Source organism: Strix uralensis, chromosome 1 (genome assembly GCF_047716275.1).
Source record: "Strix uralensis isolate ZFMK-TIS-50842 chromosome 1, bStrUra1, whole genome shotgun sequence".
Classification (NCBI taxonomy): Eukaryota; Metazoa; Chordata; class Aves; order Strigiformes; family Strigidae; genus Strix; species Strix uralensis.
This window is the reverse complement of record NC_133972.1, coordinates 134,805,604-134,824,112: the sequence shown is the minus strand read 5'-3', so window position 1 is coordinate 134,824,112 and position 18,509 is coordinate 134,805,604. Positions and strand designations below refer to the sequence as shown.

At 43.9% G+C, this 18,509-nt stretch overlaps 1 protein-coding gene across 2 annotated transcripts in view; it reads right to left on the bottom strand.

Annotated features, from left to right (window-relative positions):
• The window catches only part of NKAIN3 (sodium/potassium transporting ATPase interacting 3), a 399,276-nt gene extending 388,337 nt beyond the window's left edge, over positions 1-10,939 (bottom strand). For both annotated transcript variants that reach the window (XM_074882038.1, XM_074882049.1), the window contains exon 1: positions 10,782-10,939. In XM_074882038.1, the coding sequence (XP_074738139.1) occupies positions 10,782-10,835 (54 nt within the window). In that variant the 5' untranslated portion in view covers positions 10,836-10,939. The remainder of the gene's footprint in view (positions 1-10,781) is intronic.
• Positions 10,940-18,509: the final 7,570 nt, after the last annotated feature.

The following is an 18,509-nucleotide window of genomic DNA, read 5'->3' as shown; positions in this document are numbered from 1 at the left end:
AGGCTTCAAGCACCCTGCATTACCGCTGTGCAAGGCGGCACACCGCATCCCAGCTGCACAGGCTAACATTTTGAGAATCATCAGTGCATCCAACTGATTACAGTTGTACAGATTAACAGATGTAACTGGTTACAGTTAAAATCTAAACACACTTATCTTCATGATGTCTACTTAACCCACGAAAAAATACATATTAGAGAAGCGAAGGACTTCATCACTTAATTCAAATTAAATAAACTTTGGCACTTTGTGGTCACTTCTGGCACAACTCAGTCAGCTTTGGCTTTCATCAAACCGCTATGATTAAATTATACATTAGCAAGAGAACTTAAAGCCATTCATGGCATCTAATATACTTAAACTCAGTTGAATGAAGTTTGGATTTAGACTACTGTCATCCATATGTCTACTTTGTCATTGTAAATTCAGACTTGGAAGCACTTTTTCCATTCCATTCCAACACTCCCATTGCAAGCCCTCTGACAACAGCATTACAGTAAATTATACTACTAGTTCATTTATCAGGTATCACTTGTTCACATTGTCTTCTTTTCAGAACTAACCAGCCTTTTCATAATGCTGTGCAACCAACATGATGTGAAGAACCACAAGTAACTGTGACTTAGACTAAAAGAAAACTTACATTGTATAGATGCAAATCAAGCAGGTAACAATCACATACTTGGTTTTCCTACAAGTGAAGAGAAACAGACCACAGTAGCATAAATGCATTTCTGCACGCCTTTGCTTTTTCTTAATAATGCTGGAGGAGAAGACAGTGAAATACACATGTAGATCCTTAAGACTGGAGATTCATCCTTGTTTTTGAAAGTGCTCTGCTAAACAGCATTAATTACTCTCTCTGTTTTAACCAAGGAATTCTATCCATTATTTGTAACTGATTTGCTATTTCTTCCAGTTGCCTAGAATGGTGCAGTATTTTTAGCCACATGTTATGGGAGAACTCAACCACAGAAGTGAAGGATATTTTCAGGATGGGGAGAACTTTAAACCCGATGTTTACTGGGCCCATTTATAGTCACAAGTAAATTTTAACAATTCTGACTGGTTTGGGGTTGGGGGGAACAGGGTCTGAATCCTACTTCAATAGAACAGATGAAGATCAGAACTTGGAACTTGTTCTGAAATAGTTGGGAGGAGAGTTGGAAACAAATCATCTGGCTCAAGAAAAAAGAGGAATGGGAAAATGGACATAGCATATCATTTCACAGCTAGGCACTGGAGCAAAGAGTTTCCTGTTGATCAGAACAGAAATGGTTTATCGGAAGGATGAGGCTGACCACCAATCTGAGACTTTCACCAGCGTAAGAATTAACTGGAAATAGTGGGAATTGGTGAAAATATCTTCCAAATCTGGTAATTTTGAACGCACATGTTAGTGGGTACACTAAAACAGGCATCCTACAAATGTACAGCTGGCTGACTAGACACTGACTAAAGAATCTTCAGTAGCTCAGGGGATCTCCATGAGGAGACCATGTCTCTTCAGTTTTCTGAGTAGCTCCATCTGCGTTAGAGGGCAGAGAGGCTTTTCAGGTTTCTATGATGTAAATTATTCAGTCTGTAGAAGCAACAAGGTTTCTGTTCCAGTTAAAGTCTAAACACACTTACCTTTATGATGTCTACTTAATTCATGAAGAAGTACATATTAGAGAAATGAAACACCCTGCTTACTCTGCACCAGAAAAATACAGCAAGCTTTTAGCAGGAAAAAATTAATAGCTCACAAGCAGAGGTAGAACTGTATATTTTTGTGATGCTATTCCTGCATTATAATGCACTGCAGTTTTCAGCTTTAGAATACTTCAGCTTTTTATTCTTTGATTGTGTAGACTAAAGTTGTGAAAAGATTTTTCCCTGTGCAGTCCATTTTAACAGAATCCTGTTTCCAAAATGCATTTAGACTTATTATGAGCTCTTTTCAATCCATCTAAAAATCTGCATTTAATTGTGGGGTTTTTTTTTCTTTTGTAGGGATGCACAAGGCTGATAAGGATTTACGTGTCTACTCATCTCTACTGTGGCTTGTGCTAAGCTTCAGCTGCACGCTCCCAAGATCCAGAAGCACTTTGCTCACATCAGGTTCCGGGAATTGCCAACAGGGCAGCGAAGCTGCAGCGTTCCCAGAACAGCACAGAGTATTCAAGGCGCAACCAAAGGGTAAAACTGAAATTGGATGTGAAAGTCTGCCATTCATTCCAATATCCCTAGAAAATATCATCATAATATGGTTTTGCTTCCCTGGCTCTTTTTATTCAAAAGGTCTGACACTAGCACAGTAACTTTACAATAGAGTAGTGAGAAACTGGCTTATCAGCAGTGGCACGTTAGAAAAGATAGATAAAAACTCTTTTCTTAAGATCTCATTTTCAGTGAAACCATGGGCAGGAATTCCTCCCACACACAGAGCCAACTTTCATCTGTCTCCTAAAGAGGGCTTCCATGTCCCACTTTCTTTACGCTCATCTAAATGCGCCTTTCTACACTCTTCATCCCATGCTCCCACATAATCTCCCTCACTATAAAAGCATTTCAGGATCTTTCTGCTCATGGTTCATCTCCTAATTATTATTCTTGCTTTGCTTTATCTGTAGCTTCTTTGGTGTGTGTCAAAACCCTCCTTAGGGAAGTTCCATTTGGCTCATTGTCAAGCATATGCTCTTTATATATATTTATACTTACTCCTAGCCAAAGCTTCTGTACTGATGAAACAAAAAAACCTTTCTCTCAACCCCCATTGGAGAGATCTGTGGAAGAACAAACTGTGATTATTCAAGGGAGTCACCCTCAACATAAATAACTGTTTTACAATTATCTTCCTTTTGCATTTCATAAAATTTTCAATTTTACTGCTTCATGATATTAATTTCTGTAATGGATATTTGTTGTATTGGTTGTTGTATTAAGTAGAAAACTTCTCTTTTTCCTTTCCTTTTAACGTAATGCTGGCATTCACTAGGTGGAAAGGGTTCGCTGCTGCTTTTGCTTGAACCTATCATTATAAAGAGCCTATATGTAAAAGAATGACTTTCAGCAACTTTAATGAGAGCTGGAGGGCATTCGGCAACTCGTAAGAACAAGTCCCAAATCACCACAGCATTAAAAAAATCCATCTGAGCTGAGATTACATGCAAGGTATGGCTGTGTTTGAAGAAAGACAAGATGATAAGGAAGTATAGTAAAAAGCAAAAAGACTAAAATAAAATCTTTTACTACCTTTTTATTACCAGGGTCTTAAGCACTCTGTATGTTCCTGAGATCAGAGAACAGTGATTAAATCCAGCTTACCACTGTCTTTTACAGAACTACCAAAGGCACAGATCCGTAGCGAGATTACAAAGATTTCACTGGACACACGTGGGGAAAGAAAAAAAAAAAAAAAGCCCATGACATACTAAAATTTGTCACAGCAGTGCTGGCACTGTTCTGTCAAGGAATTGCAGGTCTCACCAAGTGTAGTAGCGTATGATCCGAAACCTGCCAGCATACTCTTTAGGAAGGTATGCATTAACTGCTATTGATAGATGAGGAGAAAACGGTTTCATCTTAGACAAATCTGAGCTGCTTCAAGATTCAATGAGACATTTTCCACTTGCTATTGCCCAAATTCTATTTTCAAGGCGAAATGTACTAAATAAAAGAGATGTTCTTTCTGACCAATGAAAAAGATGAAATTTAGAGAAAATACATGCAATTAACACTATTTTTCATTTCAATTTACTGTGACTCATAAAGCGTACAAATGCCTGCCTGTGCTGACATGCCTAGCAAAGATACAGTGCCCAATATAAGCAAAGGCAGTGCAAACTTCATTACGCTGGCCTGCTAGCACCCCTAAAAAGATGACCTGAAGAAAACATTGTCACAAAGATCTTCGGTCTTCACAGTACCATGGCCACCAACCTTGACCCTCCTCATATAACATAAAAGGTGGAAATTAGGACTAATAATGGAGATTATATTTTTGTATTGACGCTATATCAAGACCACTAACATTTCATACAAACCATAATAACATTTGCTCTCATCTAACTTGCAGTGAATTTCAAAATGTGACCTAGAGGTGAAAAACTCTGTATCGTATTATCAGTCTCTTGAACCATACAGTCACTTATTACTGCTCCTTTATATTACTCATCTAGAAACAAAAATGTGCAGAGTTCATTTCCCCATACAGATAGAAATAACAGGCTCTTTGCCCCAAAATAACTGCTTAGCAATTAATTACAGGCCTGAATGAATAAAATACATTTTGCTCCAATACTAATGAGTTCAAAAGACCTGACGTACTACATTGTATCACAGAACTATTATTTGTGAAAAAATAAATGACAAGGCCATCACAGGTACTTCTCATTTAATTTAACACTGAAGTTTGATACCAAGAGATACAACTGAATACTAGGATTGTTATTGCCATATCAAGCCTATTTTCACGGTATTATGCCCACAACAAATTAAGAAACTAATTATTTCAAAACAAACCAAATTACCGTGTGTTTTAAATACCCTTCTAAAAAAGAATTGAAGGCCCTTATTCCTTATGCTCTGGTAAGATCATATAATCACAGGATAACCTAAGTTGAAAGGAATCTCTAGAGGTCATCTGGTAAAAAACCTTTGCTCATAACAGGGCCAAGTTCAACATCAGGTACACTTCAGTTAGATCAGGTTTTTCTGAGGTATGTTCAGATGGGTTCTGAATTTACTCAAGGATGGAGTTTCCACAACTTCTCTGGAAAACATGATTCAGTATATGACTGCTCTCACTGTCAATTTTTTTTCCTAATATTTAATCAGAATTTTGCCCTTGTTACTTCCTGGACTCACTAACTCTTTTCTTTTCACTGATCACATCCAATAAGAGACCATCTTACCAATATCTGTATTGAATGTGTGAATTGATTCTGGTCCTATTCAAGTGAAGTACAAAAACTCCACTCACTTTTCTTGTGCACTTTTCTTGGGCCAGTGATCTGTGTGACTGGTTTGACTCTCTCTTTGCTCACCTAATCAATTAATTGTTTGGTTATGTGGAAAAGTAATTTGGATATCATGAGGAGTCAAAATGCAACACTTTTACCTGAAAAATTAAAGAATTGTGATTTTACTTATTTGTCAGCTTACCAGATTTTGGCCCCCAAAACTAAAAGGATACACTTTATACCTACAAGACGCATGTAAGATACATACAGGTTGAAAACATGACCTAAGATTACCTAGTCTTACAGGTTTTTATTTCAGATCCAAACGTCACAAAAATCAGCAAGATTTAAATACCACCTAATCAACTGTAAGTGCAGTCGATCCCACATGATCTCTAAACATAAACCTACTGTGTGTTAAAGTTCTGCAAGTCCTACCAAAGTTCCATTTGGATCCAACAATACTATCCTTCCAAGTTTCCCACGATTTCCAAAAATGTAATTGTTGTTTCCTAGTCCCAAGAATTGTGTCTTGGCAGAATGTAGCAGATTTTGAAATAGATGCAGATCAGCAGCATATTCCAGTGTTCTTAAAATAATTATTTCCAAAACTTACTGATCTTATAGACAGGAAGGATAACTATATAATTCCCAATTTTCAGTGAATTAATTGCCATTATTATTATTGAAATCTTAACTCTTTCACTTCATCACTGTAAAAATATTCATTACATGTTTCTAGGACTATTGACTGTCAGTCATAGAGCAGCAAGGAATTGTAGAAAAATAGCCTGCTGTGCTGAACAGAGCCTAAAGCTAAGCAAGAGCTGCACGGCTTCTTTAAGAAATTCACCCAGTTCAGAAATTTCAGAGAACTCTGAAAGTTCAGGGTTCCTCAAGTCTTTAATTCCCAACTTTGGGTCACTGAACTGAAAAAAGTATTACATGTGGCTTTAGCAGGAGCGGATTTCACTACTGAGGCTGAATTTCTAGTGCATGGAGTGGTTAAACACTACAGTGCTGATACACTGGGAATGTGTATTTTTCTAACAGGTATCTCTGAATAACTTCATAAAATAAACTACAAACACAAAGTGAAAAACACTTATTGCTACTTGCTACTCTTTTGCCCCTGATGAGAGAGATCCTAGCAGTGGTTTAGTCTCACACATCTTCTGGATTGCAAAGATTTAACTCAAGTAGTTCTACTGGATGCAGTGTATTACTCCCAATCTTAATGTTAAATGCAATTATACACCCGTACAACAATCATATCAGCCTCTTAGACACAGCTACCAGCAACGGTTACATGTTTTGGGGATTTCGTTTGAGTTATTGGAGCAAAACACCATTCTCAAGTCAGCTGCCTTAACAGAAAGGGCAACATCCTGCAACCAGCGCATTGTTCGGGGCTAAAATCCCAAGCCTCCTCCACCCCTGCTAGTACAATAGGCACCCCCTCATACTTCCTCCTCCTTTATCAGTGGACAGATGCTTCATCTCCAGATCAATGGGCCAGTGATTCTTTTACCAACATAAAAAGATGCAGCAATTTACCGGTTCAAAGATTTTACTTTCTCAAATTTATCAAATCCCTTGAATCCCTGAGCTGTTAACTGAATAACTGTTATCTGTCAGTTCTAACATACAAGCACCAAGAGCCAAAATCATAAATTAGAGTTTCCAGCTTTATAAAGCATTTTAAAATGAGATGAAAATCTATGCATGGCATATATCATTTCCCTACATAACTGCTGAAATTCCTCTATGGACAGTAACAAATGATGAAACGCTATCGTTCAGTCTAATGGATACAGTCTCATCTCCAAGCATGAGGATTTACATACATCAGTATAATTAATGTTAATGGCAATCACAAACATAAATCTTCTGAATATTTAGAGGAATTAGTCTGTTAAAATGACCAACTGCACTCCCCAAACTAGAGATTGTTAAAACATCAATACGCAGAAGCTGTGTTTCCACTGGAATCATTTCCCAATGTTGTCTTCTGACACTTAAATTATTTGGAAAGTAACAGGCTAAATAGGGAACAGCCCATTTTACACTAACTATACTGGATAAAACATACAGTTCTAAATCAAGACCTATACAATGAACACGGTGCAGAAAAGTCCAAGGATAAACACATGAAATGACACTGTTAAAGCAATGAAGGGGAGTTAGCCATGTGCTTTCCATTAATCTTCCCTCCATCGCTTTGAAAATCTCATTCCTGATCTCCCTTATTTACAGTTCTTTGTGTTTGTATATCTGTATACTTCCAGGTATCAAAAACTTCCACTGGCTGTAAATGTTGAAACAAAATTATCCTGCAATGGTAGTTTCTCAGAATCACATTTTCAAAGCAGGATGAAGATTTTCACTGCGTGACACATATTAACATCAATTGGGTTCACACAGCTAAATCTCTCTGCAGCTCGTTGTCAATTTACCCCTTCCAGAATTCAATATTTTTTGAATTTGTTTTATTTCCCAAACATTTTCATGTTGAAGTATTTTATGGTGGCTATACTAGCAAAGGCACCATCTCTGGCAGTTGCTTTAATTTTCTAGTATAGACAAGGCCAACATCTGAGACTTCCAGCGCACCAGGAAGAATTATGACTGTAATCCAAAGGATTCATATATCCTTATGATATGTTTTTCTGATGTATACATAGTTCCTAATAGTCTTAATGACAGATTTATGCACAAAAAGTTACCCATACACTTCCGAGTTCTTAGTTTGACAACTTTGGAAATGGCATATGACGATGCTTCAGTCAGGAAGAGTAAAACAGTGAAAGACCACAGGGTTTTTTGGGGGGGCACAATATAGGTCTTGCACAAAATACCCTTGACTTTCAGAAGCAGAATCCACCTGCAGAGGCTCAAGGAAACCATGCGGCTAACAACTTTCCCTGAACTGGTGCCACCTAGCCTCCCATACCGGTGATTTTTTCCAGAATCCTGTATTACACATAATGACATAGATTCAGGTTTAAGAATGAGGTTATCATTAAACTATAGAAGACTAACTACAGACTGTCCTTGGGATTACTGAACTTAACATTAAAATGTGTTTATTATAAAATGTAAAAGCTGTCTGTCAGAAATAAACACTTTCATGGATCAAAACATAGCTGAAATTTGGTATTATAGTCATTTTTATGTCAAAATCCTCCAACTGACAAACAGCACTGAAAATTACAAACACATCTTCTTGAAGTTAATACACTTAATGTATTGTCATTAGAGAAAGGGTATTTTACTGACTGTCGTGCCATAACTGTTGTTCTCTTCACCTTGTAATTCTTCATCCCATCGACATACAAACATGCAGCCTAGTTAGAGAGTTAGAGAAGTTAGAGAAGATGGCGGTTTTAAGGAATGAAGAAACTGTGCTTTGAGGCCACTAAACGCTGCATCTTTCATTAGAAAGAGAACCAAACCTTTGCTATGAACATGTTTCCAGGAATTTGGCTTTCTTACTTCACATCATCTTATAACAAAGAGAATCTACATAGTACCTGTATGTTATAAAAAGTGTTGCCAACTGTTTTCTAGAAGACACCTCGTCTCAGGTGATACCTAAAGGCTAATCTTAAGGTTAAGCCTGAACTGTTCCCAGGCCCTCTTCTGACATGACCAGAATATGACTTAGGTGAACAACTTCCTTTCTTAAAATACGTGCCCATCTGTCTCCTTCTCTGAAGTTCTTCCTCAAGTCCTATAAATCATCTGTACTTCTGAAATGCTACAAATTAGCACTACAAGTGCTTTGGGTTTTGGAACATTTAATCTAAATGTTGTCCACAGTCAGTAATACCTCTTTCACCCCTCCTCCATAAATGGATGTAAGGCAAAATAAATCTCGCTTAATGACAGTAATGTCTGGAGATGTAGTTTTGTTGTGCATGCTTTATACTCATGACCTCTGAGATGTTAGAAAAAGATCTAAAACTGCCTGTGGCGACAACTTCTACAGACATAAACTGAACACTACCACTGCTGACATCACAGAAAGTACCTGAGCTTAAAGTTCATGTCTACAAGATTACTTCTTGGATCTACTTTTACTTTTAAATGAAAATAAATTAAAATGAAAGCATTTTGCCATACAGACATTTATCAGTGCCTGAAAGACATGGATATGACAGTGGAACATTATTATAAAAGTACAGTAGAAAAAACTATGCATTAAGTCATTTTTGAAAGTTGTGATACCATCTGATAGGTCTTTTATAAAATACGAATCTCTTTCTGAAAGACTTTATATGCATTTCTCTGCGGATTATGGTGGCTATTCACACTTTACTTGAATTTTTATAGCCGCCAAGTAATTCTACAGAATAGTAAACACAGTTATTATAACCTTCATAACTGGCGGAGAGATGTATTTGAAGAAAAAGGGTTTGTTTCCCCTCCTGCATGCACTGAAGTAAATCATGAGTGATAGAAGTCGATAGGACAGTATCTGCAAAACCGATGTAGATCAAGAAAAAAAAAAAAAAAAAAAAGGCCAGAAATGTACAAACAAAGCTTTCCTTGCACTAAAAGTACAAATTGCATGTCTTCTCTGCTTTTTGGCAAGGTTGTGCCATTGAAGTACTTATACTACACTTAGCTCCATCACACTAAAGCACATCTGAATAAGGTCCAGACACGGACTGGAAACAATGGAGGTACACCAGTTTACACAGGCTGCGAATCTGGCATAAAGCCTTGAAAATGAATGAGGATCTTCCAATGAAGTAATTGTACGTATTGCGTTTAAGTGTATTACCCCTGAAACAGAAACGATTTCAAAGCGCTGTAACAGAAAACTAGAAAGATTAGCAAAGGATTAGGGGAAAAAAAAAAAACAACCCAGTGAATGCATCCCACTTTTCTTCTTTACAGACACACACACAAGGAACAACACCCATCTTAAGAAAGATCATGTGGCAAAATGATGACTCTGAGTCACTGGAAGAGAGAAAAATCTTTTAAAATACTCTTGGGACCAGGGACTACTGTTAAAGAGGAGCATTATTTTATCATCCAGCTAATGAGCCAGAGGAAGGATTAGTGCTGTTTGGCGGTGTTTTGTCTCGTCAACTCTTTCTCTCTGAAACAAATATGCCAACTTCGGTAAACAAAGAGAAGAAGATGCACCGTTTCGATCGCACACCGAGGAGTATTTAATCGGAGGAAAGGAATCCCAAGAAAAGTAACAGGAGGCGGCCGGCAGACGCCGCTTTCACAGAGGTTAAGAAAGACAGAAAAACGGGAAGCGGCGGCGATGACGGTGTTTTCCGCGCACCCCTCCCCACGGCGCTGAGGGGGGGAGGTGGGGGGCGGCCGGCGGCGCCCAGCAGCGCGCGGGCCGGGCCCCGCTCGGCCGGCGGCCGGTGCCCTCTTCCTCCCCGTCCGCGTCTGCTCTCGGCAGGCGGGGGAAGCTCCCGCGGGGAGCGGGGAAGCGCCGCCGGGGCGGGCGGAGGAGCCGCTGTCCCTCAGGCCGGGAGCGCTGACAGCCGCCCGCGTGAGGCGCCGCCGCCTCTCCCCTCCCCAGCCGCGGGGCCGCCCTCGCCCCGCGCCGCGTCCTCCTCCCGCCGCGCGGCAAAACTTAGGGGCCGGGGGCGAGGAGCGGGCGCGGGCGGGCCGGCGGCAGCGGGGCCGTCGGGGCGGCGGGAGCGGGGCCGCCCGCCCGCACGCGGCGCGGACAGCTCCGCGGCCGGGGCAGCGGCGCTCCCTGCCCCCGGCGGCCGTGCCCGGGGGAGAGCGCCCGTCCCCTCCCGCCCCCCGCGAAGCCGAAGCGTGCCCCGGGCCGGCCGCCGAGCGGGCACTCACCAGCTGCAGCGAGCAGAGGAAGATGAGCGTGCAGCGCCCGGTGCAGCAGCCCATGGTGGCGGCTGGCCGCGCCGCGCCGCCGGAGAGCCGCCGCTTCTCCTCTTCTTCCCTCCCGCGCTGACGCGGCCCCGGAGGCGAAGCGGGGGGCTCACCGCATCCGGACGGAGCGGCCGGGCGTGTGCGTGTCTGGGAGTCCGCGGGTGCCCCCCCGCCTTTCGCTGCTCCCCCCCCCCTTTGTTGAGGGGGTTTCTCCTCGGCGGCGGGAAGGAGAGCGCGGAGGTCAGCGCGGCCCCGGGGCGAGGAGCGGAGCCGGCAGCGGGGGGCTCTGCCCGGCACGGCGCGGGTCTGGCTCTGGGGAAGGGGCAGGGGACGGGGGTGGGCGTGTGCGGACCGGGGCGGGGGTAGGCAGGCAGAGGGAAGGCGAGCGAGGAGGCGGGGGGCTGGCGGGGCGGGTGGAGGGGTGCCGCGGGTGGGCGTGCTGGGGAGGGCGGGGGAGCTGCGTGAGGTGTGAAGGGGAGAGGAGCGGAGCGGGGGGGGGGGCTCTTCTCCGCGCAGCGGCGGCGGAGGGGTCGCGGAGGGTCCCCGGGTGGGCGGTGTGCGGGGGGTTTGGAGGCTCCGAGGGCAGGCGGTGCTTGCGGGGGACTCGGCGGGGGGCGCAGGGGGCTGCGCGGGCAGCGGCGGCCGAGGCAGCCCGGCGCGGGCCGCTCGTTGCGAGCGCCCGGGGAAAGTTCAAGGGACTTGGGCGGCTGAGGCGGGGAGGGGCGGGGGAGCGGCGGCCGCCGAGCGGCGGGGCGGGGCCGGCCCCGGAGCAGCCCGCCCGAGCAGCGGCCGGGGAAGCCGGGGGGCGGGCGGGAGCCATTGTTCGCCGCCTGCGCTGTGCCGGGGGGCGGAGGGGGGGTTGCAGGGCGGGCGGGAGGCGGCCGGGCCCCTGCTCCTCAGGCAGCGCCTGGGGCGGAGGCCGGGTGCCCGCTCCCGGAGGGGCGGCGGGCGGGCGGGCGGTCCCTCAGGGGCCCGTCTCCCTCCCTCTCCCCTGGCGCGGCGCCGGAGCGCGGGCAGAGCCAGCAGGCCCCGCCGCGGGCGGTGACCGGCCGGGGTGTCCGGCGCTCGGGGTGTTTAATCCCCTCCTCGGCCGCTGGCGGGCGGTGCGGGGGGAGGGGGTTTCCATCCCTGGCAACGCCATTGTGCCGAGAGAGCCCGCCGGCTCCCGCTGTGCCCCGGCCGGGGTGTGAGCTGGGAAGGGCCTCGGGGAGAGGGGCCCGGCCCCGGCGATGGTCGCTCTGGGCAAAGGTGAACGGACTCCCGGGAGATGCGACGAAGAATTCCTGCGTGCAGGGAGACGGATGAATAACCACTGGTCTGCAGGAGCCCCTCCACGGGCAGCTGAGAGGAACAGGGTCAGTGGAGATACTGCGGTCCCTACATCTATATATGCACTGTGGCTGTAGACAAGTTTTTAGGGAGGAAAGATAGATACCAATATGCACACTATCTTTTAAAAATACTTTTGCACATGAAGCGTCAACGACCTTTTTTCTTTCCCCTCTTCAACAAAGTATGGATAAATCGGATTATTTTTTACGGGCATTAAGGCAAAAGTGCCATGTTAGCTCACCAGAATGCTTCCCTACAGCCTGTTGCCAGCTCATGTTCCACGATACACAGACTCCTGCCAAAGAACACTGAAGTCTGCCCCGAGAAAAAAACTACCCCCTGCGAGGCATTTTAACAAGATATCTGGTCAATGTTGCTATGATATACACCATATTGTACCCCCAAACAACATACAACTGTTAATTTATGCTTTAAATGGTAGTGAAAATAGTCAAATAATTACAAAACTACTACAAAACTGGATTGTGTCAGATTTGGAAAGCTGCTTTTTTTCTGCCACTTCCCTTTTAAGTAGGAAAGCTTTATGATAGTTTTATATAACAAACCAAAGGAACAAAAGAAAGACAAGTTAAGAACCAGATTCTGTTCATCCAGAATATGTATTTGACTAGGTATGTATGTGAGGAGTGCAAAATATAACCCACATTGCACAATACGCAAAACTTCAATAAACCAGCCTGAGATTTATATTTCTATATATGGCTTTTAGGATAAAATTCTACCTGGGGCTAAACTTTACTGAAGTTACATGTTCTGAGAATTTTGAAGGATGAATACTTGAAGATATGGAAGGAAATTGAAAAGGTGATAGTTGCCAAAAATACATTGTGCCAGCCTGAACTGGTAAATTTTATGGATAACTGGTTTTCTATACAGATGGTTTAGAGCAGGCATCATCTCTCTGGACTTCACTGAAGTATTTAATACACTACTAGATGCTTTTTTGGTTAAAACCATAATACAGAGATTAATAATAAGAATTGTAGGGTGGGTAAGGAACCAGATAAATGAAATGACAAGAGCTAGTGCTGAGGAGATTTTACTTCCACTCACCACAATCAGCCCCTGCTTTGTACATCAGTGGGATGAGGTCCATAACTCTTCCCCCTCTATTTCTCCCCAGGGGTAGTGCTCTTCTGAGAAGTAGCTAAATCCTTACCTTTCCTTCTCGCAAGAAAGCAGATACCTTCCAGTACTAGGATAGTAGCTGACATTAACCCATGTTCTTTGTTAAGGCAGAACTGTCTGAAGACCTGGAAAGGATACAAAAGGCACTTTTCACCCTTTCAAGCTATTGTTTCAGCAACCTGCAGAACCAACTGGGTAATGCTGTTTCAGAGACAAACGGTTCAAGCTGTCTCCCAGACTGTAAGAGGCAGATATTTCCTTTAAAAAACAGTCAAAAAAACAGTAAAAAGAGGAAGCCCATAGTGGTTATTTCTGTATAGACAGTTTAACTCGCCCATCTTCACAATTTCTAATCTGTGTGTTACTGAACTTGAATTCCAGAGCCAGTAACTTTCAGAGCATGTAAAAGTAAGTCACAGAAGTGATATCTAAATAGAAAAAAAAACCCGCCCTTTTCCAAACCAATTGCATTCTTGCGTATCCTTATAAATTCCCATCTTCACTGATGAGGTTAAACCCCAGCCGGCAACTAAGCCCCACACAGCAGCTCTCTCACTCACCTCACAGTGGAACAAGGGAGAGAATCGGAAGAGTAAAAGTAAGAAAATTTATGGGTTGAGATAAACACAATTTAGTAAGTAAAGCAAAAGCCGTGCAGGCAGGCAAAGTAAAACAAGGAATTCATTCGCCACTTCCCATCAGCAGACAGGTGTTCAGCCATCTCCAGGAGAGCAGGGCTCCATCACGCATAACGGTTACTTGGGAAGACAAAACGCCATCACTCCAAACCTCACCCCCTTCCTTCTCTTCCCCCAGCTTTATATGCTGAGCCTGACGTCATATGGTCTGGGATATCCCTTTGGTCAGTTGCGGTCAGCTGTCCCAGCTGTGCCCCCTCCCAACTTCTTGTGCACCCCCAGCCTCCTCGCTGGTGGGGTGGGGTGAGAAGCAGAAAAGGCCTTGGCTCTGTGTAAGCACTGCTCAGCAGTGACTAAAACATCCCTGTGTTATCAAATATGTTTTCAGCAGAAATCCAAAACATAGTCCCATACTAGATACTGTGAAGAAAATAACTCCATCCCAGCCAAAACCAGCACATTCTGCACCCCATACCATTATACCATGCTCAGGTCCCACACTATCCAATACATCATCATTAACCACCCACAACCCTTCCCACCCTTTGATATCATTCCCTTGGTCTATGGACCACCCCTGTGAAATGTCTGTGAAATGTCCATAAATGTCCACAAACGTCCACAAAATGTCCACTGAGTTCATTTAGTCCATGACTTTGTGCTCCATCTGTTACGGTGGTCACTCAGGATAGGAGAGCTGGTGTGTTGCGTGGAGTTACTGGGCACCAAAGCCAGCTCAGGTCAGGTCACTGCTGCACTTGCACTGCTTCTTGTAAGGCTTGTCCTCCACTGTTTCAGGTGGTTCTTGCTATAGTAACTCCTATGACATGCACCTCAAGTCCCAGGTTACAATTCAATAAATCTCCACCCCTGGACCATTTGGACCAGACCATCGGGTTTAACATTGCAATGAACTCCTCCCCTTGCCCTGCTCTGGCTTGCACTTCCCCACAGACTGCAGTCCCTCAGAGGTGCATCTGCTCCGAGTGGAGCCTTATCAATGGCCCCAGTCTCTTCAGGGCTAGACTTGCTGTGACATAGACTTATTCACAGCCAGAGTCACTTTGAGGTGCACCTGTTCCAGCATGGCCTTCTCCATGGGTCACAATGCCTTCAGAGATACACGTGCTCCAGCGTGCCCTTACCCACAGCCATAGTCCCTTCAGGAGTGAACCTGCTCCAACATGGCCTTACCCGTGGCTGCAGTTGCTCCAGGCCTGTTCCTGCTCTGTCATGGGCTTATCTATGGCCACACGCTTTGAGGTGCTCCAGCATGTCCTCATGCACAGCCATAGATGCGTGGAGGTGTACCTGCTGCAGCATGGGCTTATCCACAGCCACAGATGCTTCGAGGTGTATCTTATCCGGTGTGGACTTATCCTTGGGCCACAATCCCTTCAGAGATACACCTGCTGTGGCACAGACATGACCACAGCCACAGGCGCTTTGGGGTATCCTGCTCCCACATGGACTCACCCACAGGTCACAGTCCCTTCGACTCAAGTTCACACTGGAGTTCCAGCCTGTCCGGCACAGCAGCACAGAAACAGCAGCGATGCCCTGGACATCTGCCAGTCCAGGCGCATCGCCATTGCTGTTATTGAAATGTTCCCAGACACAGCAGAGTAAGATGATCAGCACTACAGTGGCACAGCAAGCAGCAAAAGCAAAAAGCAGCCACTAACGAGCACTAGATTCTAATACACAGTAAAGCAAGCAAGCCCCATGGCAAGCACAGGAGCCTGTCAACTAATAGCTAAACAGCAACAACAGATACAAATTCAATCATCTAGCACATTTCAGTCAATTCTGTTGTTATCTCGAACACTTTGAGCCCAGTGTTGGGCACCCTATCTGCCAGCCCAGGCACATGCGGCTCTTGCCACTAGTGGAGAATGGTTTTTGGCTGGAATGGAATTAATTTTCTTCATAGTAACTAGTATGGGACTATGTTTTGGATTTCTGCTGAAACCAGTGTTAACACAGGGATGTTTTAGTCACTGCTGAGCAGTGCTTACAGAGAGTCAAGGCATTTTCTGCTTCTCACACTGCTCCACCAGTGAGGAGGCTGGGGGTGCACAAGAAGTTGGGAGGGGGCACAGCTGGGACAGCTGACCCCAATTGACCAAAGGGATATCCCAGACCATATGACTTTTCTTGTGTGTGTGGCTTTTGCTTTACCTATTGAACTGTCTTTATCTCAACCCACAGATTTTCTCACTTTTGCCCTTCCAATTTCCTCCCCCATCCCAGTGTGAGAGGAATGAGCAAGTGGCTGTGTGGGGCAACTGCTGGCTGGGGTTAAACCAGGACAACTGAGAGAATTTTCATGGAACTCTATGAATCTCTAACATTTGCTGTTTGCTTCTTCATGTTCCTGAAGTATTTTGTGATTTCTGTCCTCTATCTAGCCAAAACTGATCACAAAATGAAAAGGACAGTTGTATAAAGCTAATTTATTCCTGAGTATAATGTTCCACAAACAAAAAACTGGTACCTGGTCAGGGAAGCAGGGAAAAGATGTTGATTAACCAGAGAATGCTGTAGAGAGGACTTCCACAGGAGCACAAGGAACTAAGCTATTAGGATACAACTGCCCTACAGCTGAAAGCACTGGGCATAGGAGAGATACAAGAGAGAGAACCTGGATCAGGAGGAGGTTAAAAATTAAGTGTGGTTACAAGGAGGCATAGGATTTCTAGAACATATCAGAGAATGCAATATAAGAATAATATAACATACAAAGCAAAGAGGAAGGACTGTATTTTATAGATTTCTCTACCCACGAATTGGGTAGAGAAGCTGATAGTCAAATAACCATAGAAATTCATTTCCAGCTTCATAATGAAGACAGCCCTAATATAGCACTGTGCATGCCAAGTAGGTAAAAAAATGGTGTAAGCACTAAAAAGCCCTGTGGACTAGCTTAATGCCTAACAAGATGTGCTGTATGGATGCAAATTTAGTGTGCTTGAAAAGAAAGCATGTACTCAAAAGCTTTATGATACATTCATGTAGACATGGCCATACCCTGACATAATTGTATGATTCCTTATGCTAAAGCCGTAATCGTAGGCCGTCAGAGCTTGTGCTTTTAATCTCACTGCATTCAAAGCAGAAAACTAAGGTTGTTCACATTTATAGAAAAATAGCATCACAAATATCTATAAGAGATATTACAACTATGTAGTAGAGACTTCTGGTTCCTATAGGTTTATTCCTTGGTAAATTATATTCTTCAGAATCAAAGTTATGAAAATTTTAGCTTTTAAGAACTAAAACCATCAGTAAAAATTCTCATATCAAGACAACAAAATGAAATTCATAATAGTTGACTGTCCTTGTAGCTCTTTAATGGTGTGTACTATTCATCTAATAAGCCATTTACTTGTCTGCCTGTTCTGGAGTTTTCCTCAATCTGCATCATACCTTTCTGGTCACTGACCTGGGCTTAAGAAGGTGCATTTTGTTAACTTTGCCAATTGGATAACACTAATAATCATAGATGAGAGCAGAAACACTTCCTTCATAGCCTGACTTTGCCATATTTGATCATGAATATTATACAGAGGAAACTGCTGATAAAAATGAATAAGAGTGTCAGAGGATAACCCTAATCCTGGAAAGACTTGTGTATTTACTTAATTTTAAACACTGAGAGTAGCCCTAGATACTGTGCAGAGATTAGGCAAGTACATTCAGGGTCAGCAGAATCAGAGCTTAAGAACAGATTCCCGTGGCCTCAGATTTCACCTTTAATTTTGGCATTTAATGCAGAAAGACTGGGAATCAGAAGCTTTGTAATTGCTTTATAAGCTTTCCCAGAATGAGAGGATACAGGGATTCAAAATACACCTCCATAGGCAGACATACAGTTGTAATATCTTAGAAAAACATTCCACTGTGTATTCCCCAGGCAGTCTCAAAATACCTCAAGCAAACTAGAAACCCCATGAAATTTAATATACCTTTAAAGACAAATGAGGGTTTCAAGATATTATCAGTGTTTTTAGTAAATCCTATTTTCAAGTTATCCTTCGGAAGGCAGATACACAATATAATGATCTAATTTTTCATTTCTATGTTAACACCTGCTGCTAGGAAACTGTATTCTTCATTAAAATGCAAGTACTTTATGGAATGGAAATATATGTTCATTGCAAATTATGTTTCATATTTTTAAAGTAGTGTTATAAATGATCAGGCCCAATGTGGGGAACCAGCGTCAAGCACAGCCCCTCAATGGCTGGGCAGGTCCATGGGGACGGGGATGGGTCAATGCCAGGAAAGGACATCAGTCCACAGGGCAGGCTCATGGCCAGGGAGACAGGACTGTGGGGAGCTGGAGACTGGCCCTGCTGCAGCATTGCTGGGGCAGGGACTCATGTCCCTTGGGGAGCTGAAATGGGGTCTGGGCCATGGGCAGGGTGGGGGAGCCCCAGGGGGGTGGGCAAGGACAGCAGGGCTGGTGGTGCCCTCAGGACCCTGACAATATGAAAGTAGTTTTGAAAACATGAGCGCCTTAAGTACACAGACTGACTCCTTATAACTCATTCTGGTTTGTCAACAG